Source organism: Narcine bancroftii, chromosome 1 (assembly GCF_036971445.1).
Source record: "Narcine bancroftii isolate sNarBan1 chromosome 1, sNarBan1.hap1, whole genome shotgun sequence".
In the NCBI taxonomy this organism is placed as follows: Eukaryota; Metazoa; Chordata; class Chondrichthyes; order Torpediniformes; family Narcinidae; genus Narcine; species Narcine bancroftii.
In genome coordinates, this window is record NC_091469.1 from 352203153 (window position 1) to 352230541 (window position 27389).

Below are 27389 nucleotides of genomic sequence, written 5' to 3' on the forward strand. Positions count from 1 at the left end.
GGGGGTTGTTGCACAATGGCCAGGCAAGCAGGGCATTATTGATAGTTTGGGAGTGGGCATCAATAGCCAATCAGATAGAGCAGGCAGGTTGGATGCAGAAAGGTGGATCTTGTCAGAACATGGCTTCTGGGAGATGGCCATATTTGAGTGCTAATCAAATGTTAAACAATGGGTCAGATCTTGTGGGCAATTTTGTGCATTGCAGGCATTCCAAGTACATTGGCTGGATTCTATCTGTAACTTTGATAAACAACAAGACTTTACAGAGGTTGAGTGGGAAAAGATGCTCAGTATTTCAATGGAAGAATCTGGTCTCAAAACATGTGCCATTTTAGGCTGATACAGAATCTGATAGTCATTCAATTGAATTAGGAATTTCACAGTTGCCATGTAGAATGGTAAAATTACCTGTTGAAATTACATTTTAGTTATGTATACATAAATTTCAGCGTCATTGGGTCTTTTATTTAAAATCTTGACATTTTAATTAATTTTAATGATTTTAAGACATTTAGACAAGAGCTAGGAGACATAGCCTCAAAATTGAGGGTAGGAGATTTAGGCTGGAGATGAAGAGAAACTGCTTTTCCTAGAGGGTGGTGAATATAAGGAATTCACTGCCCATTCAAGTCATGTAGGCTACCTCAATAAATGTATTTAAGACAAGGTTGGAAATATTTTTACATAGTAGGGGAATTAAGGGATATGTTTAAAAGGCAGGTAGATGGAGATGAGCCTATGATCAGATCAGCCACGGTCTCATTAAATGGCACTTGGCTCGGCGGGCCAGTTGGCCTACTCTTGCTCCCATTTCTTATGTTCATATAATGTCAACAGCACTGAAAAGTGACTATGAGGATAAATAGTGAAATAGGGGGAAGGCTTAGTTGTGAGAGAAACTATTTTCATTTAATCTCAGGCGTTTGCAGGCAGAGTTTGTTTGGTCCGAACAATATGACTCAATTACATGGTTCAAGATTCTACCATTGCTCAGGATCTCACTTGGATCCAATGTGATTTTCCCAGAAGGATCATTTTTCCAGCTTGAGACAATGCTCAATAACATTGCAGTTCAGTTATTATGTGGTGGCAGAATCCATATGGCAAAGTCCAAGGCACAAGACTGGGGAAAGAAAGAGAGGGAGAGTGCACACTACTTTTTCAATGCTGGGCCTGCCCATATCAGCTGCAAGGGCCAATCACACATCAGCCACAGAGATCTAACCTTTGATTGGCAGGTGAGGTGACATCTGACAAGGCTCCAGCCAGAGACGTTACATGACCCTTCGCAATCCCCACTCCCACCAGGTTCCAGACGGAGAAACCTCATGAGCCTCCACAATATACTCTACAAGATGTCATTGTTCAAGCTGAAATGAAGGATTAAAGCCAACAGAAGCTGTGATTTACTTTCAAAATTGCCAGTAGCATGCCCTCGTTTGGCCCTCAAATTATACTTTTCAACTTTGGAAAATTGAACATCAGAAATTCTAAACGTGCTTTTATTTCTTCCACAATCAACAAACCTCTATTGAAAAGAAAATCAATCCTTCTCATGAATTAAAATTCATCATAAAATATAAAAGAAAATCACAATGTTTTAATGGTTAATTCAAGTCCAACATCAACTGCCTCATGAATGAAATACTGAGAACACAAAGCTTTCACTTACCACAGAATTTAGGGGGAAGGGAACTCCGATGAGAGAAGCCATCAATGGAGCAATATCAGCCTGCACAATGCAAAACAGAAATCATATACAGTAACAGAAATGAAAAGAATTAAACCTCCTACTTTCCAAGTCAGAAATTAAAATTACTTTCCAAGAGGCATGGTTATGTCACAGTTAGCACAACACTGTAACAGTGCCAGAGATCAGGACTGGGTTCAAATCCCGCTGTCAGTAGTAAGGAGTTTGAACATTTTCACCAGGATTTCCAGATTCCTCCCACTGTTTGAAATGTACTAGGGGTTGTAGGTTAATTAGGTGTAAATTGGGCAGGACGGGATTGTTGGCAGAAATGGCCTGTTTTTTTTAATGTAGTGCTACAAATGAGAAAAGCTTAGCTGATAATGTCAGCAGCTCATTTTATTAAATTCAATTAAATGCAGGAGGGGGAGGGAACAGGGCTTGTCGTGGGGGGGGGAAGAAGGGGGAGAGCCGGGGTGGGGGGGGGGGAAGAAGGGGGAGAGCCGGGGTGGGGGGGGGGGAAGGGGGAGAGCCGGGGTGAGGGGGGGGGAAGAAGGGGGAGAGCCGAGGTGATGGTGGGGGGGAAGAAGGGGGAGAGCCGGGGTGAGGAGGGGGGGGAAAGAGGGCGAGCAATTAAGAAATGTAACTACAATTTTACTTCAATACAGGCATGGTATTTCTCCAAAATTATGTAAACATTTTGCTTGCTTACCATAGGATGACCTACTATGCCAGGCTTCAACAAAAAGGAAATCATCCTTCTTTTCAAATACTGCACATTCTCTCCATTTTCTACAGCCTTATAACTAAGATATGAATATCCCTCCAACATGAGTGACTTGAGCCCACTATTTTAATCATTCCACAACTAGCTGCCTCTCTTTCAGTTGTAAGATTCAAAGCTTTGCTATTTCTTAATTGAACTTTTCTATCTTTCTCTTCAAAGCATGTATGAAAATCTGATTAAGTTTTTGTCATCAGCCCTAACATTTCCATGGTTGGACAAAATGCTTTGGCATATTGGATCATCACACAAGTACAATAACAGATGAAATTGAAATATTATTACCATCTGACTTGGAATAAGAGGAATAACATGGATCATATTTCTCTAAGTGTAAAAATTCCTTCAATTCTTAACAAATGTTTTACCTGATTTACATCCAACCTCCTGATGTGACTTAGTTTCCATTCTGAAAGAAACAAAAGACATTTTAAACAACAGATGATGCTACTTGTCGAAATGGTAGCAGGTTGCAGAACTGAATCAGAAAATATTTCATGGGTATGCACTGGACTATGAACCTTCAGTTTATTTTTTATCTCAGGCCTGCAGACTGTGACCACTAAAGCATGTTAGAAGTCCTTCTGCCCATAGTTTCTGTTCTTGTACACCGATCGAAGAAGCCATCCAAATGTGATTAACTTTGTGGAATCTGGGTATTGCTGAAGAGGCCAGCATTTATTGCCCATCCATGTTAGTCCCAGAGAATGTGGTGGTGAGCCACCTCAAACCATTGCAAGTCTTTTTGGTGAAGGAAATCTCACAATGACAATGGGATTTATATTTAAGGTCAATAGAGGGATCTTTTTCCAAGTCAGGACAGTGTCCTACTTTGGGGAGGAATCCATTGTGATCTCATGTGTTTGCTGCCCTGTTCTTCTTCGTGGTAGAGGCCATGGATTCGAGAGGTGCTGTTGGATAAACCTAATGGAATCATTAGCCACTTTCACAGTGCCAATTCAGCGTAGGTCCATTCCGGTTAACTGGCAGAGCGAGTTAAATTCAACTGGGCTCTGACTCTTGGTGGGGGAAAGACTCAGAGCCTGGCCATTAACTCACTAATCGCCTTCTGGCGGTGTCAAAGCACAACCTGCTCTTGCATTGTCATCGCTGGAGGTGAGGCCCCTCTTAAAATGCTGGATTGCTGACTTATGGTAAATCATGGTGCAGTGGGAAAGGCTCCAGAGGTGCAGCAGGCCTGGTAAAGTTATCCTGCTTCAGAGGAAGATTGGCAGTGTAAAAGGGGCTATTGCAATGCACTATTTTTCTTGGCCTGGACTGCAGACAGTGTGCCAATAATGGGGGGAACAAATGTTTTGGAGGACCAATCAAGCAAACTATTTTGTTTTTGATGATGTTGAAGTTGAGATCTGTTGGAAATGCAAACATCTAGACAAACACAGAGTATTTTACTCCTGCCTGTGTCTTGCAGACAGTGGAATGGGCCTATGGTCACTGGTCAAAAGATGCCCTACCCATGGTAGTTATCTGAATGATAGTGATGACTTCCAAACTCTGGTCAGAAATCAATCAAAATTCAAAAATAGGGTTGGTTGCTTTTATATTCTTACTTGTGGCAACACACACAAAATCCACACCACAAGAGGTAGCCACTTGGTCCATCATGCCTGTGCTAGTCCTGTGATAAAATTCCATTAATACTGGCTTTTTGTTGTCTAGGGACTTGCTTTCTTTTTCCATTTAGACTAAATTAGCTTTCGAAAGTTATCATTAAATTTGTTTTCATCAACATTTTGAATTGAAGCCTGCAACATAATATAAAAGCTTCTCATCTCCTCCCTGGATCTTGTACAGAACTCTTACATATGTGGCCAAAATCACTGACAGTAGAAAACATTTCTCTTTACTCCCATCGTGACCCTGCTGCATAATGAACATTTATACTGAATTTCCCTGACTTTGAAACAAAATATTATTTTAAATATTATTTACCACTTTATTTACATTGCTCAGCCCCAATGTAAATTTGCTTGCTAATAATAGTACTGCTATTAAGTGAGCAATTATTTTGTTACATGATTAATTTTAAGCATTCAAACTTGATTACCACACTGGTGATTACCAAGTGTTATATGAAATAACATGTCTGTAACCACTGTAAAAAAAACCACCCAGAAGTTTTTGATGTTTGCTCTGCCATTCAATAAAATCGTGGCTAACTTCTTACAATAGTGACATTTGCCTATATTGATCCATCCAACAGATACAAAGGAAAAGATCATTACCACCTCATTTTAAATCATATTTCTGAAAAGAATTTCTCTCAGTTCATAAAATGCAAGTTGTTTCTCAGATTTGAGTTCTACTTTTATCACAATAGCATTAATCCTAATAAACTTCAGCATTTGTTAAGATCACACACATTGATCTCATCATTTTCCAAATTTTAAACTTGATATATAAAGGTTTACATTGATATGACCAATTCAGAGCCTCAAACTGTCCCAATAGCCAATGTAGTACTTGCAAATTTACGGAGCGGAAACAGGCCACGTTGGCCTTTTGAGTCCGCACCGGTTCACTGATTTTTGTCCATTGGAGAAAGAATATTCTTGAACCTCAATGTGGTTAACTTCAGATTTCTATATCTTCTTCCTTTCATCATCCAATCGAGATGTCTGATTTCTTCAATTTCTCTTCCAGCTCTCGTCCTTATAGCTCTCTCTCTGATCCTTATCTTGTGTAGAAAACTCAAGATATTTTCCCCTCATTATGATCAATGCAGTGATATTTTCAGATATCAGGATTAAAATCTTACTAAAATGGTTTTAACTCTTATCCTGGTAGGTAGTGTTACAAAAGCAATCATGTGTTTATTTAAATTGTTCATCAAATTTCACAATTTTTCATCATTTCATAATCAAGAGAATAACTCCAATCTTCAAATTAATTTTATTTCCAAAACAGAATTCAGTGTGTTTATTGAGAACTTAATGCTTTTCATATTCAGTAGAGATTCTCATGCCATCAAACTGATTACACTTCAATGTAAACTAGCTGAGTATTTTCCATGATCATAATACAAATGCACATCTTTCTTTTATAAAGAGACGCAGCTGTGCTCGCTTCGGCAGCACATATATTAAAATTGGAATGATAGAGATTAGCATGGCCCCTGCGCAAGGATGACACGTAAATTCGTGAAGCGTTCCATTTTTTTAAAATAAAGAGACGTAGCTCATAAGTGCTCATATGAAATTAAATTCACTGCACCTTTCAGAAAATCATCCTGAAACTCTTGGTTTGAAGCAAGCTGAGGACCATTTATTCCAGCTCCCCATGTGACCAAAGGAGTGAGGGTTTCTGAAGGGTGCCCTGCACCATGGGAACCTATATCAACAACGAAATCAGGAATTAGGCACATTTCTGATGACAAGATGCATTATGAAAAGGAAGTGAGTTTTAATCAACTTATCAAGAAACTGAGAAATGGTACTTTTGCCATCTGATCTTCTGGATTTCTTTATATACATGCTAATATCTATAAAAAATATTGTTCTCCCACACACCATGTTCATCAGCTAAGTGAAATGGCTATTATTAGAGAGGTATTTTAATAATGACACCAAAACCAATTTTATCTTGCCTTCTGCCATTTACATCTATAAAAGAGAGTGGGGAATAAAAATTTGATGCAAGGTCAGATATTTTGCGGAAGCCCCAGATAGTGCCAACAATTGAACCATTGCTCAGATATCAATAAGTCCAAATCATGGTCAAGCAACAGTGAAAACCTTTGTTTTGTGTGCTACCCAGACAGATTAGCACAGCAGTTTGAGCAATAATAATAAAGAGCAGGAAGTCAAAAAGTACAAGGCATAGTGTTACACAAAGAAGGTACAGGGTATTGAGAAAAGCAGAGTTAAAACAATGTTAGGGCATCACCTTTTACCAATTTCCATCTAAGTCCATCTCAGAGTCTGATAATATAGCACAAAAGAAATCCTCATTGAATCTAGGTGATAGGTATTTTCAAGCTCATGTACCTTGTCCATGACAAAAGGAAGGGGGATGGGGTGGGAAGAGTGGGAGCAGGATGGGATGGGTCCTTCAATATGTTGGCAGTTTTCCCAAGAGACCACAAGACACACACATATTGATGGACAGAAGACTGGTTTGTGTGATGGCCTGAGCTGCATTCACATTTCTCTGCAGTTTTACAAATAAGGTGGCATGACTGGCGTAGCAGTTACCGCAACACCTTTACTGCACTACCGATCAAGACTGGACCATGGTTCAAGCCCCACGCTGTCTGTAAGGAGTTTGTACATTCTCCCTGTATCTGATTGGGTTTTCTCCGGGGGCTCCAGTTTCGTCATATCATTCAAAACGTACCAGGGGTGTAAGTTAATGGGGTGTAAATTTGTCGGCACAGATTTGCCCAAATGGCCTGTTACCGTGCTTTATATCTAAAAAAAATTTTTTAATTAAAATTTTGGGCAGAATAGTTCCTGCACCAAGTTTCAGAGAGGATACTTTCCACGACGAATCTGTAAAAGAAAAACGGAAAGAGACCTTGGGGATATAACTTGTAGTTTTGAGTAAAACTCTGTTGGCTCAATGTCAGTCCAGAGGCTGTCTGGAAGCATTTTATTTACAGACATGATCCACTTTTATTTCAAAAGCAGAATAACATCAAAAAATGTAATTTAAAAATTCAACTGGGATGGACATTTTGTCTGTTGATTAATGTGTTCCTTATCCTGAATGAAGATATATTCTTACTCTCCAGTAAACACATGGGCACACACTACCACCTGGTGGAGAATGCAAACAGCTGCTCTAAATATTTTGAGAAATAGTTAAAAATCAGCTAGCTGGTGGACACATTGTATTAGGTGCCAAATGTATTACAACAGAACACTGTCAGCCTCACCTACAGGTGGAATTTCTCCTGGAAACCCAATTATCACCCACATATTAAAGATCAAATGAATTTAAAATAAAAACACTGTTATCCAGACACATCAATGCTCTTACCCCACTCTGTCATCCCATGATCAGATGTGTAGATAAAGGAAGTTTTCTTATCATGTTCATAGAAATCTTCAATGACAGATACAATTTCCTGGATACCTTTATCTACTATTCTGATATTTTCCTTGTATTCACTGTATAATGAAATGATCATATTCAGAAGTTAGGAACAATAATTTGGATTGATACAACAGCTTGACATCAGTTAAGCATCCCAAAGCACTTCACAACTTTGTTGTCAACAAAACTTAACACAAAGTAAGATAACACAAGGTCAGATAAGCAAAAGATTGGTCAGAGGTAGTTCTGCTAATTTAAGGATTATTCCACCATTGGAAACAGTCCAAAAGAGATTCACTGAGCCAATTCATGGGATGCCAGATCTGTATTCTTTGGAGTTTCGTAAAATGAGAGGCGATATTATTGAAGCCTAGTGGGGTAGAGTTGAGGGAACACATATAAAAAAAATTGGACATAGTCGAGAAAACACATTTAAAAAAATTGAGGCAGTAATCTAACACTGAGATGCACAGGAATATCTTTTTTGCAAGAGTGGTGCATCTCTGCAACTCTCTACCCCACAGGATTGTGGTGGTTAGATCAATGGTGGCCTTTAAAGCTGAAAGAAGGACTTTTTTAAAAATTTTTTATCATTTGCAACAATACAAAAAAAATTTAATATACAGTAATTATTATGTCATACAAAATGATACAATAAAAAAAAATTCTCCCCAATCCCCTTCCCAAAATAAAAAGAACACCTACTTCTATATGTAATATTTATTAACATATATAATATTAATTGAAAAGAGGGTTGGTGCGAGAACACAGCCTTGCTTCACGCCATTGTTAATGGAGAAGGGTTCAGAGAGCTCATTGCTGTATCTGACCCGACCTTGTTGGTTTTCGTGCAGTTGGATAACCATGTTGAGGAACTTTGGGGGGCTGTTTACATCCGGTACCGCACGGATGGCAGTCTCTTCAATCTGAGGCGCCTGCAAGCTCACACCAAGACACAAGAGAAACTTGTCCGTGAACTACTCTTTGCAGATGATGCCGCTTTAGTTGCCCATTCAGAGCCAGCTCTTCAGCGCTTGACGTCCTGTTTTGCGGAAACTGCCAAAATGTTTGGCCTGGAAGTCAGCCTGAAGAAAACGGAGGTCCTCCATCAGCCAGCTCCCCACCATGACTACCAGCCCCCCCACATCTCCATCGGGCACACAAAACTCAAAACGATCAACCAGTTTACCTATCTCGGATGCACCATTTCATCAGATGCAAGGATCGACAACGAGATAGACAACAGACTCTCCAAGGCAAATAGCGCCTTTGGAAGACTACACAAAAGAGTCTGGAAAAACAACCAACTGAAAAACCTCACAAGGATTAGCGTATACAGAGCCGTTGTCATACCCACACACCTGTTCGGCTCCGAATCATGGGTCCTCTACTGGCATCACCTACGGCTCCTAGAACGCTTCTACCAGCGTTGTCTCCGCTCCATCCTCAACATTCATTGGAGCGACTTCATCCCTAACATCGAAGTACTCGAGATGGCAGAGGCCGACAGCATCGAGTCCACGCTGCTGAAGATCCAGCTGCGCTGGGTGGTCACGTCTCCAGAATGGAGCAATGATTAAAATTGAAGTAAGAAGCCAAAACTGAGGAATATTGAGACCTTAGAGAGTTGAATAAATGGTGGAGGTTACAAAGATGGGAAGCATACAGCAATGGTGAGATTTGAAAACAAGGATTAAATTTTTTAAAGAAAGTTTTCCTCAGTATGAATCAATGATGATCAGAAAGTACAGGAATAACAGCTGAACTGTTTGGTAAAAATTAGCAGCAGAGATGTGAAATCAACTTTATGGAGGGGAGATGGACACCAAGCAGAAGTGCATTGGAAGTCTGGCTGGGAAGAGCTGAATAATATTGGGAGGTGAAAATAGCCACTACACAAACTGGTGAACTAAAGCTCAACTTGAATTAAATGTGACAAGGTTTAAAAATAGTCCAATTCAGTGCCAGACACAGTTATAATATGAGAAGGGAACCAAAAACAGCAGAATCAGAAAGCAAGTTTGTTCATGACTCCTGAAAAATAAAACACTGAACCAAATTTTGATTCAAGAGAAAGCAGGCAGAAGGTACAGAAGACATGTGACCATATTGAGCGGTGGCACTGACTCGAAGGGCTGAATTGCTTACTCCTGCACCAATTCCCATGATTTGTGCAATGTTATTTTGTTAATTTATTCATATTTATAAAAATCTAGAAAATACAATCAATAAAGCTAATATTATATAGGGCTCAATTGCAATGTGGTATTTTGGTAATCTGAAAACATTAGGATTATTGCACAATTAAAATGCTCGAGTACATGGATGACATGATGTGTATTAAACTTAAAATCCCTCTATCCCTTTCGCATTCATGTGTTTATCAAGAAGTCTCTAAAATACTACTGTTCTATCTGCTCCACCACTCTCCCTTTGAGCACATTCCAGGCACCCACTGTTCTGTGTAAAATATTTGCCACACAAATCTTCCTATAATTTTTTCTTCTTCACCTTAAATGCATGTCCTCCAATGTGTGACATTTTTACCCTGGGGATAAGATTATCACTGTCCACCTTGTCAATACCTTTCATTATGTTATAAAACTCTATCAGGTCTCCCTTCTCAGCTTCTGATACTGCAGAATAAACACCCAAGTTTGTCTAACCTCTCCCCATTACTCATTCCCTCTAAACCATTGGCACTATCTTGGTAAAGCTCTTCTGTACCCTTTCCTAAGCCTCCAAATCCTTCCTGCAATGAGATGAACAGGATTGCACACGATATTCCAAGTGCAGTCCAAGAAAGTTTTATATAGCTATAACAAGATTTCCTTGCTTTTGAACTCAATACCTAGCCCAATGAAGCCAAGCATACCGTATGCCTTTGTTACTACCCTATCCACTTGCTTGGACACTTTCATGGACATGGACATCCAGATCCCTCTGCATATCAATGCTTGTCATTAATTGTATACATTCCCTTCACTTTTGACCTCCCTAGATGCTCCATCTTATACCCATCCAGATTAAATTCCATCTGCTATTTCTTTGACCATATCTGCAACTGATCTATATTATGTGGGGTTTTTTTTAAATAACCTTTCAAATTGTCCACAACTCAGCAATTTTTATTGGAAACAAACTAACCCACTTTCCGACCTTTACATCCAAGTTATTCATGTGTATCACAAACAACAGGGGTCCCAACACCAATCCCTGCAGAACACCTCTGGTCACAGGCCTCCAATACAGATAACACCTTTCCACCAATAGCCACTCACTGCCATCCATGAGTCAACTAATTCAGGATCCAAACTCTCAATTTTGATCATGACTTTCCAAATGTGCATAAATCCTGACCCTATGGAGATGGTTATAATATAAATGTTTGCACTATGATGCTGTGGCAAAACACCAAATTTCATGGCTTGTTCATGATAATAAATCCTGATTCTGATTCCTTTTCAATAGTTTCCCTACCATTGATATGAAGCTTACCAGCTCTAACTTTCCTCATTATATTTTCTTCTTTCTTGAATGAAGGTGCACCATTAGCTACTCTCTTGTCATCTGGAAACTCTCATGTTGCTGGTGAGGATGCAAAGATCTTTTACAAGGCCCCAGCAATCTCTTCACTTGTCTCTTTCAAAAACCCATCATGCCAAGGGACTTATTCACCTTAATGCTCCTCAAAAGACCAAACACCACCTCTTTCTTGATCTCAAAATGCTCCACGTTATGCTCCCCATCCTACTCCATGTTCTTCTTTATAAACACCGATGCAAAGTACTCATTTGGTACCTTGTTGCCTCCTCTAACTCAAAGCACGGATTCCCTCCTTTGTCCTTGAGTGGTCATATCTTCTCCTTAGTCATCCTCTCGATTTTAAGTATAAAATACTATGGGATTCTTTTAATTGTGCTTGCCAACATCATTTGACCTTCCTAAGCTCTGCTTGAGTCCCTTTCTGCAATCTTTATATTCCTCCAGGGCCCAGTCTGGTTACAAATCCTGAACCTTATATGTGCCTCCTTTTTCTTTTTGACTTAGTTCATGACCTTTCTCAGCATCCCTATTCTTCCTTCATACTGGAACGTACCACTCCTAGATTAGTTGTTCACATCAGTTGTGGGTTGCCCAATAATAGCTGCTCCCAATTACACCCACTAGCTCTGTTTAATCCTGATCCCAATTCAGTTTTTCTCCAAGGTCCATGATCATCCTCATTGATAACTATCTTGAAAAATCCTTTTCACTCTCCACTTTCCAAAATCTACCCCCCCCCCCCCCCAAAACTCCAAATGCTTGAATGGGGTCATTTGCCAAAACAAGATTGAGTGTGGCCCCCTGCCTGGTTGGTTATCTACATTCTGCCTCAAGAAACTTTCCTGAATGCACCTATCAAATTCTGTAGCATCTAAGTCTTGGGTACTCACAAAATACCAATCAATAATGGGGAAATTGTGTCCTCTTGTTTTTACAATGACCCTTGATGTAGGTTTCTTAGTCTTTAAAATTAAAAATCTGGAAAAATTCACCCTACCAAAATAAAACAATGGCATTAATTTTCAAACCCATTTCAGCATCAACAAGTTATTTTCTAAAATAAACATAATTCCATTAACCACCTGAAGACTGTATGTTTAATTAACAGTCAGAATACTCATTAACATATCCAAGAAATCCACCTGCACAAAAGCCACAGAAATACATTAACAGATAGGGTTTAAGGAATGCTACATCAAGTCTGCTAAATTAATAGGCTATCATTGAGGAAGATTATATTATTTTAGGACAAAGAGATGTCATGAAAATAATCATCAATAAATCCTGCAGGAAATTCCTGAGTGGATTGTTACCCAGAGAGTTACATTCACTTTATATAAAAGCAGTACCTCAGTAAGAACATGGGAGAGAAAGGAGAAGATGTTTATGATGATAACCCAGATGATGAAGGGCAGGAAAAGGCTCCTGTGGAGGTTGAACAACATGGAACAGTTCAACTGAACAGCTTGTTCTTTCCAAAAATTCCATGTGATTCAAGACAAAGCAAAAGACAAAAAGAGGAATTATAAAGGAGTACTTGGAGCTCAGGAGTTGAACTCTCCCTACATTTAAATAAGTGTCATAAACAACAAGATTATAAACCAAGATCTGGGAATCAAGTGTAATCTCATTCAGGATACATATACTCCATGGCTGTGCCATAAATTTTCATGATTTCACGAATATAGGGGTTGAAAGGTGGACGGAGATCAAAACTACTTTCTCACGACATTCACTTCATCATTGATCCCCTTTCAAAACCATCTGGGAATAGGCCTAGTTTTTTCTTCATTCAACACATTATGGTTAAAAAAAATGCAATTTTCCACAATGAAGGTTCAAGGCAAAAGCAGACATACTTCTTATTACAAGGAAACACAAATATTTTGCAATGTAATTTGTGCTCACAAAGTACAGCCAAAATCATTCATGAAATACAATGCAAAACATTCACATTCTCTAAAGTTAAACAAAAATTAAACTTGTAAAAAGTTACTTGGAAACTTTAAAGATACAAACTGGTAGCTTACATTAATAGCTTCTGCAACAGGCACTAATCTTTACACACAATTTTGCTTCACATCAGTTCTTCAGAATTGTGCTCAACCTCAAATTGGAAGCACCACAAAAAATATTGATGAAAAAGAATTTCAACCCTATTTCACAATTTTATAACTGAAAATTGATAGTCACCATCAGCAGAACAGGTTTGAGGTATTTTCTGTAACCAATGTAAACAAAATAATGATCACCTGATTTCCAAACTAGAAATGGCATTTGACTCCAGGAACACATTTTGTATTTGCAAAGAGCGCAGTGTGTTAAACAGCTTCTTAAAGGTTCTGATCAAAGACCTGTCACAAAATCCAACATCTATCCACTCACTCCTGACAATACAGACCCTTCATTTGATACTTTAATGTCATGAACTTTTCGGGCAAACATTTATTTCCAACGGTGGACGACCTGAAACTCAACAATATTCATGATTGGTGCTCTAAGTACAACTGCATTTCTTCCAGGTAGATCTTATCTTACTTGTGACAAATCCTATATTTCTATCAGCCTCAGAATATATTTTCAGTAAGGAAACAAAACAGATGGGTTGAATACCATGTATCTGATGTGGAGTACTCTTTAATAAAGCCTGCAATATGGTATTCTCTTCATAACTGATCCCCATTAAGAAGCATCTGGGAATGTGTTCATACTTCTCTTCATGGTAAACTAGAATTACATTTTATCATGAAGAAATATAACAGCAAAAGCACCACATCACGCTAAGCACTGGCGCAACTCAGGGCTGTGTGCTTATCCTGCTCCAGTTCACACTGCTGGCTTACAACTGCTCTGCCAGGTTCAGTTCAAACAAATCATCATGTTTATGGATAATACATCAGCAGTTGGCTTTATCGGCAACAATGATGAATCGGCTTGGAGATAGGAGGTTGGAAGGCTTGTAAAATGGTGCAAATACAACAACCGAAGTCTAAATGTGGATAAAAGAGAGATGACTGTGATTTCAAGAGAACGTCAGTCAACTATTCTCCACTATACATCAATAGCTCCATTGTGGAGATATTGGAGAGCACAAAGTTCCTTGGTGTGCATATACAGGATGATCTATCCTGGATCCACAGCTCCTCGTTAGTCAGGAAGACAATAGCAGCGCCAACACCTCCTAAAGAGAATGAGGATGGCAAGGCTACAGGCCCCCACCTTGACCACTTTTTAAAGGAGCATAATTGAGAGTGTACGCTGCATCATTGAGTCGTATGGGAGCTGTAAAGCATTGGACTGAAAGTCGACACAGAGTATCATCAAAATGGCAGAAAATATCACTGGAGTCTCCCATTCCTCTGCTGATTTACGAGGAGCATTGCTTAAAGAGGGCTTAAAGAATTAGACTGTTTTCATGCAGGACACAGCATATTTGACACACTCTCATCAAGAATGAGGGACAGGAGCATCTAAATCAGGACCATCAGGCTGGGAAATAGCTTCTACCCACAGCCAATGAGATCATTAAACAGTATCCCGTAACCAAGTATTTCATCCCAAAATATTGATACATATTTATTTTAAATTATTCTTTCTATATTTATGTGATTAATATGTACCGTGTGTTTTAGTGTGTGCACTGTGGTCCAGAAAAATGCTGTTTCCTTCGGTTGTTACATGCAGTCAGATGAAAATAAAAGGAAACACTTAAGCACTTTGCACTGCAATTTATGACCACAATGTACAGCCAAAAATAAAGATTAAGCAGCAAGGATCAGGGAAAGATTTCATAAAGTATGATTAGAAGCGAATAAAATGACATAAATTACTATGGGCGACACATCTGTTCAGAATTCAGATTTATGGTCAGTGTCCATGCATGATATCACATACAACCCTGAGATCCTTTTTCCTGAGGGCATGGCTGAATTACCACTTATTGATAGTGCAAAAAAAAACTCAGCACCATGTACACATATAAACAAACTGATTGTGCAATACAGAGATTTTTAAAAAAACAAGGAAGTGTAAAATTAGGAGTCATTAAATGGGTCCCTGACAGAGTTTATTGTTGAGGATTCTGATAGTGGAGAGGTAGCAGCTGTATCTCAACCTGGTGATGTGAATCTTGTGATACTTTTACCTCTTTCCCGATTGAAGCAGTGAGAACTGGGTGGTGTTGATCCTATGCATCCTTTGTATAAAAAGTGATGACAAAATTATATAAAGGTTCTAAAATAACTGGAAAAGTAAGATGCTCTATGTATTAAGCTCGAGCACACAAGGATACTCTAAAATATTGGAACATCCTGTTCAGATCCTTGAGCCTACTTTGCCATTCAATGGTTACTTGGCTGAATTATGACCTGGTTCCATTTATCTGCCTTTGCTTCGTATATTTTTGCACTTTGGTGAATTAAAATGGACCAATTATGTATTTATAATTCATACTAGCCCAATGCTACCTGCATTTACAGACTGAGATTCCAAACATCTATGAGACTTTGCAAATAGGATTGTTTTTCAACTTTTACTCGAGAGGTCAGCAGTGAAGAAGTCAAGAACTTCAAACTCCTGGGTGTCCACATCTCTGAGGATCTATCCTGGAGGCTCCAAGTCAATGCAATCATGAAGAAGGCTTGCCAGGAGCTATACCTCGTGAGGAAATTTGGTACATCATCAGTCTTTACTTCAAAGATATCTATAAGAGACAATGTCTTTAAAAAAAAGTCTCTATCCTCAAGGACACCCTCACTTTCTCCTTTTTTTTTGCACTATTTATTTTTAAATCTAATTCATTACACTATTTGCACTGTAATGCTGTCGCAAAGCAACAAATTTCATGACGTGTTCATGACAATAAGTTCAGATTCTGAAATTCTGATTCTGGAAGTAGCCCAATACTGATTTTCAATCTGTGCTCACCTCTAATGGAATAACTTTAAAAAGGCAGACATCATTCAGTTTCACCAAGTGCAAAACAATACATTTTGGTTGAAATTATGCTTTGTACAGAGGAAAGGTTAACCAGTTGTGAGTTCAAATGTAACTCATGGATAAGATAATAAATATCTTGCTTTTTGAGCCTGATGTATACATTGTGGTATAATTATATGAAATCTTAGCAAGACTATTGCCTGATCATTACACACAGCTTTGGGCTTCAAATTATAGGGAAAGTGTTGTTCAGTATTGATTCACTACAAGCTGCCAGATAGGAAGAAGAGCCAATTCAAAAAGAAAATCAGTGAAGAATAAAAACAATTGAGTAATATTGTGTAAAATAATGAAGTGATGAAGCAGACATCATGGACAAAATATTACCAGTCACGAGGGAACTCAAAGGAGAAGACATGAAAGCAAGATTAACTGTGACAGATTCAGAATAGAAAGAAGAAGCTGTAGCAGTCCGCGCATGGAGATGCGGACTAGCCCACAAAATGGCTGACGAACACAGCGACGTGCAGACCTGGGGGTGACACAGTGCGAAGACTGGAAACTGTGGTGGGAACGCCAGCCAATCCCAGGCTGGCACTTCGATGATGCAGGACACTGATATCAGCACCTGGGGCCCACATAAGAGTGATGGCCATTGCAATAAACCAGTCTCAACTTCAAGGTTTTGGTATGTGTATCGTTCTTCTCCTTGTTCGTGTAGTGCAAATGCTATAAAACCTTGTTTTTCTGCACAGACGGACACAATGCCATGAAATGCATTAGCATTCTCCACTAGAGGAGAAGCCACGATTGATAAATAGACTGGACGACTTGCTGAAGGAACAGAGAATGATATGGCAAACAGAATGAAACTAATCTGTTCATTTCCTAATGGAAGTTAAAACAAATTTGGTTTTATTTTAGACAAGAAATCGGCAAAAGAAGCAGGCATGTTTTTGTGATAATCAAGTCAATCTAAAATTTCCAAACATTATAATGCTAGAAATTCTAACAACAACACTAAAAAGATATGTTCTCACCTTCTGACAATACTCTCCTGCTATCATCTGTAAACTGACATAATTCTCAAATCTCCTTCATTTTGATATATTACTCTCACTCTAATAAATTTCCTTTCAATTCCAAAATATTTTATTATTTTTGACAATGATAATTTTTCAAAATAAATATAAAGTACCTACATCCTACTCTAAATGTCAAATCCTTGACCATAATAAGTTGACTGGAAATGCCTGTCACAGAACCTAAAGATTATTCCTCAAGGAGGAATTTATCCATGTAATAATTTCCAACAATTTTTATATGAATGATTTTCAGCTCATTGGTACCCTCAGGGTATTTTTAAAACTCAGTTTTTGAAGGATAAAACTGGATTTTGCATCCTAAACACTTTTGGGTGTATTTTATGGATTTGGGGCTGCTGATCGCAAAAATCACCTGAAAACTTACCTATCACATGCCTTTTTTTTTAGATATAACCTATTTTTGTGAATACATCCAGCTGACTGACAACATGCTTCAAGCATACAAAATGAAATGCAATATGTCATTGAAAATTCATTTTCTGCCTTCACACGGACTTTTTCCCTGCAGATCTTGGTGAAGTCGGTGACAAACATGATGAAAGGTTTCACCAGGGAATTGTGACGATGGAAAAGTGGCATCAGGGCAACTGGAATGAATCAAAGCTGACTGAATATTGCTGGCACTGACACAAGAGGCATCAGATGCAGAGTACAAATGCAAATCAGTGGCAAAACATTTTTAGGTCAGTTAAACTAATGCAATGTGCCAGCATCATTATACAATTAAACATGCTAAATTCAATAAAAGTTATTTAATGTTTTTCCAACTTCTAACATGACACAGCAAATCTGAAATTATCTTTGTGCTCAGCTTGTCTGTCATATTCCCCATTTGTTTTTCAGGAAGCCAAGGTCTGCGTCAAGGGACATCGCCCCCATATGCTTGTGTCATCATCAGTCCGCCTCCGCCACTAGCACGCATTAAGCCTCACTAATGTCTAGCTTGAAGCCTACTAGTGACTCTCCCTGCAGTAATATTCTGTAATATTAAACCCACGCCCTCATCTCTAGCGTGTGTCAAGCATCAGCAGCATCTAGCTTGACGCACGCCAGTGACTCCAACGCAATAAAAAGGAGCACGCTCGGCTGCTACTTCAGAGGGACAGAAGAGATTTACGTCTCTTTGGCAGGTAGGTCACATCCTCCCCGCTCTGCTGAGCGAGTTTACAACTGTCGGACGGTGCCCACCCCCGTTACCTTAATGCTCCCTCTAACATTCATTCTGGCACCAACCCTGAAGCAAACCTTTTAAAAGAAATGGTTGTCCAGTGTAACTAAACATTTGCTGTCTTTCAAGCAAGGAACAACATATGAATGTAGCATGATTTGAGAGCTGAAAAAAGGTCACAATATTTCAGAGAGAATTACCTTGACTTTGGCCTGTGAGCATGTCCATTTGTGTCCAGACCAAGTAAATGCAAGAAATACACAATCTGATCTCCCTTCATTTTGTTTGCAAGTGTTTCATTATTTTTGGCTTTTTCAAAAAAGTTCTGTTGGATAAAAATAGATTAAAATATTGTGGGCGATAAATATTAGTGTGCACAAATCAGCATAGTAATTTTCCTTCAATTGTGGTTTCACAACATGCCTCAGCTCTATTTGCAGAGGGATACCTGATACCAAAGTCTATTTATTTCATTTTAAAATAAAAAGTGGGTGTAGTGATCACTGTAAACAGAGAGTATTCCATTCCATGAATTCAGCAACCCAAGAATCAACTGCAAAAGAGGTCAGAATAGCAGAAATAATTTATTTCGAACAAATACTTTCTTAAAAGAAAACTGAGCATCCTTACACAATCTTGAGAGGTGGCCAAAAGAAGAACAAGATAGATACCTTTACTTCATTAAATACCCAAGTGTCCAGTCTTGATGCATCTTCAGCAGCAAAATCCTCCTTTTCATGTGGGTACATGTGTGTGCAAACATGGTCACCACTGGCACCTATATCACAAAAGTTGATAATTTAGCTCATTAGGGTAATAGGCTTGTCACTTCACTCTGTCCTGGCCCACCTGGAGGACAGCACCTCGTACGCCAGCACCACCAAGCTGAGAAACAGCTTCTTCCCAGGGGCAGTGAAAATGCTGAACCACCAAAGGAATTGCTCACACCAACTATCTCAGACTCTCATTTGCACAAAACAACATTTATTGATTTATTTGTATCGATATAATGCATGTCCTGCATATGTATTATTTGTCTACATCTATGTTATGTCTGGTTGTGTGTCTGCATGTTTTGCACCGAGGATTTGAGAATGCTGTTTCACTGGGTTATACTTGTACAATCAGATGACAATAAATTTGACTTGACTAGTGAAATAAAGGTATCTTAAGCTTCCAATTTCAACATGTGTGATAGATTTTTCATTAAAAGTAAATAAACCTTGCAGAAAAACAATGGCGTAATCAACTAGTTTGTTGGCTGAGTCACTGGAAAAAGCACTGTAAAAGGATAGTTAAGAAGTTTTATGGTACACTGGGCATCATTAATTGGTGATTGACTTCAGGAGTCGTGAGGTATATTGCAACTTTATAAATCTCTGGTGAGACCACACTTAGAATATTGCGATCAGTTCTGGTAACACAATTACAGGAAGGATGTGGAAGCTATGGAGAGAGTGCAGAGAAGATTGACTAGGATGTTGCCTGGATTGGAAAATATGTCTTAAAGGCCAAGGCTTTTCTCCTTGGAGCAAATAAGGACAAGAGATGACTTAATAGAGGTCTCTCTCTAATATTATGAGAGACATAGATAAGGGAGACAGTCAGCACCTTTTTCCCAGGCCAGGAGTAGCAAACACCAGAGGACATCTGTACAAAATGAAGGGAGGAAAGTTTAGGGGAGACAACAAGAGTAGGTTTTTACCACAGAGAGTTGTAGGTACGTGGAATGCATTGCCAAGGGTGGGAGTAGAGGCTGGAACAATGAGGAAATTTAAGAAAATCTTAGATAGGCACAAGGAGGAAAGGAAAATACAGGATTACAAGGTCAGGAGTGGTTGGTGTTTCTTTTTGGTAAGTGTATGTTTATCAGCACAACATTGTGGACAAAGGGGCTGTTCTGTAATGTTCTATTTTAAAGCAACAAATATAGGGCTCATTAAAATAATTATCACTGTTATTCCCAAATTTATGGGATTATGAATTAGTCAGAGATTATTTGTATTGTCTAATTTTCGGGGTATAAACACTCTGAAATGTGCCACTGTTTTGCATCTCAAATTGTAGTCCAGCAATGTACATGCATCAAATCTACATGAACTTCGAATGATGCAAGCAATATGCTGGCACAATGACGCACACCACTCTGATCCTGGTTTTCAACTGACAAAGAAATAAAGTCCACTTTGAAATCTCTTACTATTGATAGAACAATATTCATACCATACTGGCAGAACATTGTTCCATTGTTTAAAAATGGCTCCATAAGTAACTCAGGAAATTACAGGCTGGTGAGCCTGATGTCAGTAGTTAATTAGTGGAAAGTGTCCCATGAGATTGAATATACAAGTATTTGGATACCCAGGAGCAGTTTAGGGATTAGAAAGCAGGTCTTTTTGCATGGTAGGTCAAGTTTAACTAATCTGATAGTTGAAGGAGGTTACCAGGAAAGTTGATGAAGGAAATGCTTTGGATGTTGTCTACGTGGACTTCAGTAAGGCCCTCAACAAGGTCCTATATGGAAGTTCAGTCAGGAAGGTTCAGACACTTAGTATTCAAGGTGAAGTAGTAAACTGGATTCAGGATTGGCTATACAGGAGAAGTCAGAGAGTGATAGTGGATGATTGCTTGTCAGACTGAAGGCCCGTGACTAGTGGTGTGCCTCAGGATTGGTGCTGGAACCATTGTTGTTTGTCATCTATAATCAATGATAATGTGGTAAATTGGATCAGCAAGTTTGCAGGTGACAGAAAGATTGGAGGCATTCAAAGCTTGCAAAGGCATCTGGAACACCTGTAAAAATACGTTGAAAAGTGGCAGATCGAATTTAATGGTGACAAGTGTGAGGTATTCCAATTTGGAAGGACAAACCAAGAAAGGATATACATAGTAAATACAAATACATAATTCCCTGAAAGTGGGATCACAGGTTGATATGGTTGTAAATAGAGCCTTTGGCATAATGGCCTTCATTAATCTAAGTATTGAGTACAGGAGTTGGGATGTTATGGTGAAGTTGTACAAGACATTGTTGAGGCCAAATATGGAGTATGATATGCAGTTTTGATCACCTAACTACAAAAATATATCAATAAAATAAGAGTGCAGAGAAGATTTAGTGGGATGTTGCCTGGATTTCAGGAATTGAGTTACGGGGAAAGGTTAAACAGGTTTGGACTTCATTCCCTGGAGTGTAGAAGAATTGTGGGGGGGGCGGGGGGGGGGGGTAGATTTGATTGAGGTCTTTAAAATGATGAGGGGTATAGACAGAGTAAACATAGGTCAGCTTTTACCACTGAGGGTAGGTGTGACATAAACCAGAAGACATGGGTTAAGGGTGAAAGAGGAAAGGGGAAAAGTTTAGAGGAAACATTAGGGAGAACTTCTTCATACAGAGAGTGGTAGGAGTGTGAATCAAGTTACCATTTGAAATAGTAAATGCAGCCCCAATTTTCACATTTAAAAACAATTTGGACAGGTACATGGATAAGAGGGGTATGGAGGGATTTGGACTGGGTGCAGGTCAGTGAGACAAGACAAAATAATAGTTCAGCACAGTCTAGAAGGGCTGAAGAGCCCTTTTCTGTGCTGTGATGTTCTATATTTCTGTCCAATTCACCCAGCACACTACTAATTCCCAGTAAGCAATAACCTCATTTTAACATTTTCAACACTGTTTTCAGATCTCTCCATAGACACGTGCATTCTTTTATTCAGAAATTCTATTCAGCTCCACAAGCATTCTAGAACTCTGAACTCTTCCAATTCTGACCCATGAATGTTATTGAATTTGACCATTTCATATTTGACATTCGTGCTTTAAGCGGCCAAGGCCCCAAACTTCAGAAGGAAAACAAACTATACTGGATACGCTTGGCAGGTCAGACTGAGAAGCCCATCTGAAATGTTAGCTCTGTTCCCTTTTCCCCAGATGCTATTGCCTGTTGAAGGTTTCCAAAATTATTTTATTTCAGATTTCCAGCATCTGAGGTCTTAACTTTGGAATTGCATCTTGAAACTTCCTATCTCTCTTGCTTACTTGTTTGATCCAAAATATTGAATGAAGGAAATTTTTAAAAGAGGTTTGCTTTGAGATAGTAACAATTCACATTTGCCTACCTTTTGCAAACATTGGTAAAATGTCAGGGCTTCCCCAGCACCAGGCATGTTTGCTCTCATTAAAAACAGAATCAAATTCAACTGGGTTCTCTTTCCAACCTACAGGAATTAAACAAGTGCATGTAAAAAAAAACATTTTTGATGAACTGCATAGCAATTTCTACAACATAGTATGCTGGATATCAACATTTAAAACAACGAATGTTAGAAATGCTTAACTGATCAGCTGAATGTTATTGATCTACAATAGCTATTTCCTTCACAGATTCTGCCTGACACACTGAACTTTTCTAACTTTTGCTGATTGTACTTCAGAAATTCCTAGATTAGATATCAATTATTTCTGAATTGCTGATATAAAAAGAGCTTGGAATCTTGCACAGTACATATTATTGGTTATGTTATCAGTTTGACAATTTGTAGCACACTGTTTTATTTTAATAAAATTAATTTTAAAATTTCATAACATCATCTGCTTCAGCTCTAAATTTACGGACAAACAATGTGTGATAGTATGGGATCCTATCACCTCTGTATATATTTGTATATAAGTGATAATGATTGGCTGAGAGCCGTAGCCACACCTACTGGCCAGGTCATAAGGTGCTGCACCTAACCAGATCTAGGTCAGTCTGGACTGGTCGACCTCGATGGACTACGTTCCAGTCTTTTGGTAATAAAAGCCTTGGTTTGAATCTAAAAGTCTGAGTCATTCGACAAGCTACACAATGCTACTGACTTGTACAGTGAAATCCTGATTTAACGCAACCTGATTTAATGCGAAATCGCACATAATGTGAACCGCTTCTAGATCCGAGGCTTGTGGCAGGCCAGTGAATGGTGGAGCATGGCGCTACAGAACTCCGGCAGCCAGCTGCCCCACAGGTCAGCCAGAAATGCGCACACTGGCAGCCGACAGCCAAAGCAGAGAGCCGGGCTGGTCCGACTGCAGCAGTCAGTGCAGCTGGCAGTCACAGCACAGCAGGTTGCTGTCCAGGCACAGCTGCACAGGCTACATTCTGGCAGAGGTGCACTCCCTTCCAGTGTGACCAGCTCCCTCAGCTTGTACAGCTGCCAAAGACTTTGTTCCTGGGCAGGGAGCAGATGCCCAGGTAGGGCAGCCGGAGGGTGGCCATGTTGTGCAGGTAGGTCAGCCGGAGGGTGGCCATGTTGTGCAGGTAGGTCAGCCGGAGGGTGGCCATGTTGTGCAGGTAGGTCAGCCGGAGGGTGGCCATGTTGTGCAGGTAGGTCAGCCGGAGGGTGGCCATGTTGTGCAGGTAGGTCAGCCGGAGGGTGGCCATGTTGTGCAGGTAGGTCAGCCGGAGGGTGGCCATGTTGTGCAGGTAGGTCAGCCGGAGGGTGGCCATGTTGTGCAGGTAGGTCAGCCGGAGGGTGGCCATGTTGTGAAGGTAGGTCAGCCGGAGGGTGGCCATGTTGTGCAGGTAGGTCAGCCGGAGGGTGGCCATGTTGTGTAGGTAGGTCAGCCAAAATGGTGGTTGAAATGCTGTTGCTGATGCTCTCGCTGTGTATGTGAAACCCTGATTTAGCACGTCCCCGCTTTTCTCCCGATGCCATTTGTTGGACCCAAATGATCAGGTTATAACAGGGTTTCACTGTATGTGTAATATTGGGTAAATAGAAAATAAAAATTTTACCCAAGTTGAATCAAAATGCCTTAAAATGGTGACTAATTAAAATAAATTAAAGACCATTCAAATAAACTACGGAATTTCACTTTATGTTTGCAAAACAAATCACTAAGATGTGTAATTTTGTCGGAGTATTGGGCAATAAACATCAATCTGTACAGTGAGATACTGAGAAAGCTTGAACTTATCGACTATTTTTTTTTAAGTTGTAAATGTTCATGATATACAGATATAAATGGTAATGGAGAAGGTATTTACAGCTTAGATACAATGTTTTATATTCATTAACTTCTTTCTTAAAACACACAATTTGAAAGACGTTTTGTATCTGGCATAAAAGGCAATAAATGTTATCGACAAATATAAAAATCAATGAAGTACCTTTAGCAACAGCACTGACGTCTTCATAAAACCCTGCAATCAAAGCCACATGACCTGGCCTGGATTCAGTGGGAACCCGTGTGTGAGACACACCCCAACTTCCTCTATGCTCAATCACATCCCTAAATGCAGAAAATAACTTCAGATAAGCAACAACGGAGGGAAGCAATGTGATACCTTAATATGTTTTAATTTGGTAAATTGTTTATACTGCAAATAACAATTAAAAGAAAAGGCCATCAGAATTTTAGTGAAATCAAGTGACCAAGATTTGATTGCATCTGTTATTGTGTTCTCTTATTTCCAAACAATGTTGGTTCTCAAAGCAACTCCATTCACCATTTAATTCTCTGCAATATTTCCTCTCTCAAGTGCTCATTAAATTGAATGATTGTCCGACCATCCATCTATTCTTGGAATAATTTTTAACCAAACTACACCTTTGGGATGGGCGAGGAAGAAAATCAAAACACCTGGAGAGGGTGGGAACACATGCAGTTATGGGAGTGAACATGCAGAATCTACACTGGCAGCTCTGAAGGTTAAAATCAAACATGGACTGCTGCAGCTATGGGGCAGCAGCACTGTCTGCAATCCATAGAGTTTTCTGTCATGTTGCCATAATTATAAAGGCCCCCATTCCTCAGAACTAGAGTGGATGCAAGTCATCCCTGATCTTCATTAAGAAGGAATTCACCCAAATCAGCAACCTTCTGGGAATTGACAGAAGAATGACGAGCACAGCAGAGTTTATACACAATGGATTTTTTTTTCCCAGATGAGAAAAACAGACAATTATAACTGTTCACCCAACAGTTTTGTAGTTTTCTAAAACTGAGGACCAGGTCTCGGAACAAAATAATAACTTGAAATCATTTTATAGTTCACACCAAGGCAATGATAAAAGCAATGTACACAAATCTAGCAATATCTGGATTGTAGATTTCTCCTTTAAAAACAGCAGTTTAAAGGGATTTCTTCACATCAAGCAACTACAGTTTTATTGTGGTCATTAAACTATCAATCATATTTTAAAAAGTCACATCAACAGCACATCAGGAAGGCCAAAGCAGGCTATTTTAAAGATTTTTCAAAAGGTAGAATTGGAACAAACATCAACCCAAACAATATTAAATCAGAAACACAAATAATATAAAAACCAGGTAATTATGTTGAAATATGTTCATCTGAGGGAATTCCAATCAACAAACAAATAACTGAAGATTAACATGAGAAAATATTTGATACACACTGCTTTGGTTCAATTTTTCAAAATTTAAAGGAATGGTACAAAAATAGGCCAACGACTTTAATTTTTGTGTTCATATATTGTATATGAGAACATCTTCTCATGCAACTTCATCTAACCCGTTCTCCTTTATGTGATTATCGAACTTGTTTTAAATGAGGCGGTAATTTGTACATTCTAAGTAATGAAGCTTCTCCTGAATTCCCTATTTGATACTTTAATTTCTTTAAATTTAGACATACAGCATGGTAACAGGCCATTTCAGCCTACAAGCCCATGCTGCCCAATTTACACCCAATTAACCTACACCCCTGGTATGTTTCGAACAGTGGGAAGAAACCAAAGTCCCTGGGAAAAACAGACACGTGGAAAACGTACAAACTCCTTACAGAAAGCACAGGATTCGAATCCAGGTCCCAATCACTGGTGCTGTAAAGGCTAAGAAGTGTGGAAATCATATTCTCTACATTCTTCAAGAACCTTAAAGATTAGTGTTTTATATGACACTCAATACACATACCGGAGAAACGGGGAACGAGTTTGTTCATTTGTATCCAGTTCAAAAAACGTGTCCGCACGTAATCCATCAGCAACAAAGAGGACAAGTCGCTTTGCTGGTGGTGAATGAGGCACTTGATGAGGAGTTGTTCCAAGGACCAGGGGAGAAGTAAAGTAGATATCAAAAATGGAGGAAAAGAAAACAAGATGCACAAGAAAACCAATTAAGAGGAATGTCAGCATCTTTTCAGACGTAAAACCAAGTACTTCATTCAAAGCGGTGCTGAAAACCAAAAGGCAAGAATTTAATTATAAAGTTTTAACACAATAATACTCTACTAATTTATTTAAATTTTGTTAAACAAGCTTAAATTTTCAGTGTTATTGAACATAAATATCACTTCTCCATTCAAAAGAAAACTAAATTAAGCAATAAATAGAATGGATAAATTGAGATTCATTTAATCGTCAGAGAGTCATGGCTCACGTCAATTATTGTTGTATTCCAATAAGATGATGAACATTCTAAATTCTCTGTAATTCCAAGTCAGAAAATCCTCAGAAATGTATGTGACAGAAGGCCATTCAGGCCATCAAATTAGACCACAAGAAAAAGAGATAGCCAGTTTCATCCCACTACCCAGCTCATAAGATACAGCAAGTTGCAAGTCAATCCAAGTCAAATCATCAATCATGTTCTTGCTGATTATTCAATAATTAGGTGACCTCATCCTTTTGTGAGACCTTAGTTACAGAGTCAACTGTGATATTACTGATGCTCTTTGTATTAAATTTAATTATCATTCCATGAGGATATGCATAAGCTATTGTCATAGCATTATTAACTCCTTTGCAAGATAAATCCATTCAACACAAGTTTCATTTCTTCAAATAACTCAAAACAAAATGTTGTCAATTGCCAAGGAACACAATGAAATCTTCAATACCCACAGATTCTACTGAAACCCTCAAGCTGTGACATTTGACATGAATGACTCTATCCAAACAGCAGAAGAACCACTTATTCTGTAGGATGGGAATGGCAAGAAATGAGGGATGTGGGGAGAGACCAATACAAACACAGTTTCAGAGGTAGTAATGAGGGAACTACTGTAAGGTAAAACATCATGAGATGGGAATGTGTAGGGAGTTACCCTGTACAGGGCAGTAACAAGAAGGGGAGGTGTCCTTGTACTCCTGTTA

At 39.0% G+C, this 27389-nt stretch overlaps 1 protein-coding gene and 1 non-coding gene across 11 annotated transcripts in view; one reads left to right on the forward strand and one right to left on the reverse strand.

Annotated features, from left to right (window-relative positions):
- The window catches only part of pign (phosphatidylinositol glycan anchor biosynthesis, class N), a 136251-nt gene that overhangs the window by 82372 nt on the left and 26490 nt on the right, over positions 1-27389 (reverse strand). For all 10 annotated transcript variants that reach the window (XM_069910757.1, XM_069910780.1, XM_069910764.1 and 7 more), the window contains exons 2-10: positions 26209-26469; positions 24440-24561; positions 22410-22508; positions 18962-19068; positions 18491-18615; positions 7476-7606; positions 5709-5825; positions 2843-2883; positions 1673-1732 (exon numbers count right to left, since the gene is read on the reverse strand). In XM_069910757.1, the coding sequence (XP_069766858.1) occupies positions 1673-1732; positions 2843-2883; positions 5709-5825; positions 7476-7606; positions 18491-18615; positions 18962-19068; positions 22410-22508; positions 24440-24561; positions 26209-26429 (1023 nt within the window). In that variant the 5' untranslated portion in view covers positions 26430-26469. The remainder of the gene's footprint in view (positions 1-1672; positions 1733-2842; positions 2884-5708; positions 5826-7475; positions 7607-18490; positions 18616-18961; positions 19069-22409; positions 22509-24439; positions 24562-26208; positions 26470-27389) is intronic.
- LOC138752127 (U6 spliceosomal RNA) lies at positions 5554-5655 on the forward strand. Its single transcript, XR_011350399.1, has one exon. It is a non-coding gene; the product is annotated as a U6 spliceosomal RNA (small nuclear RNA).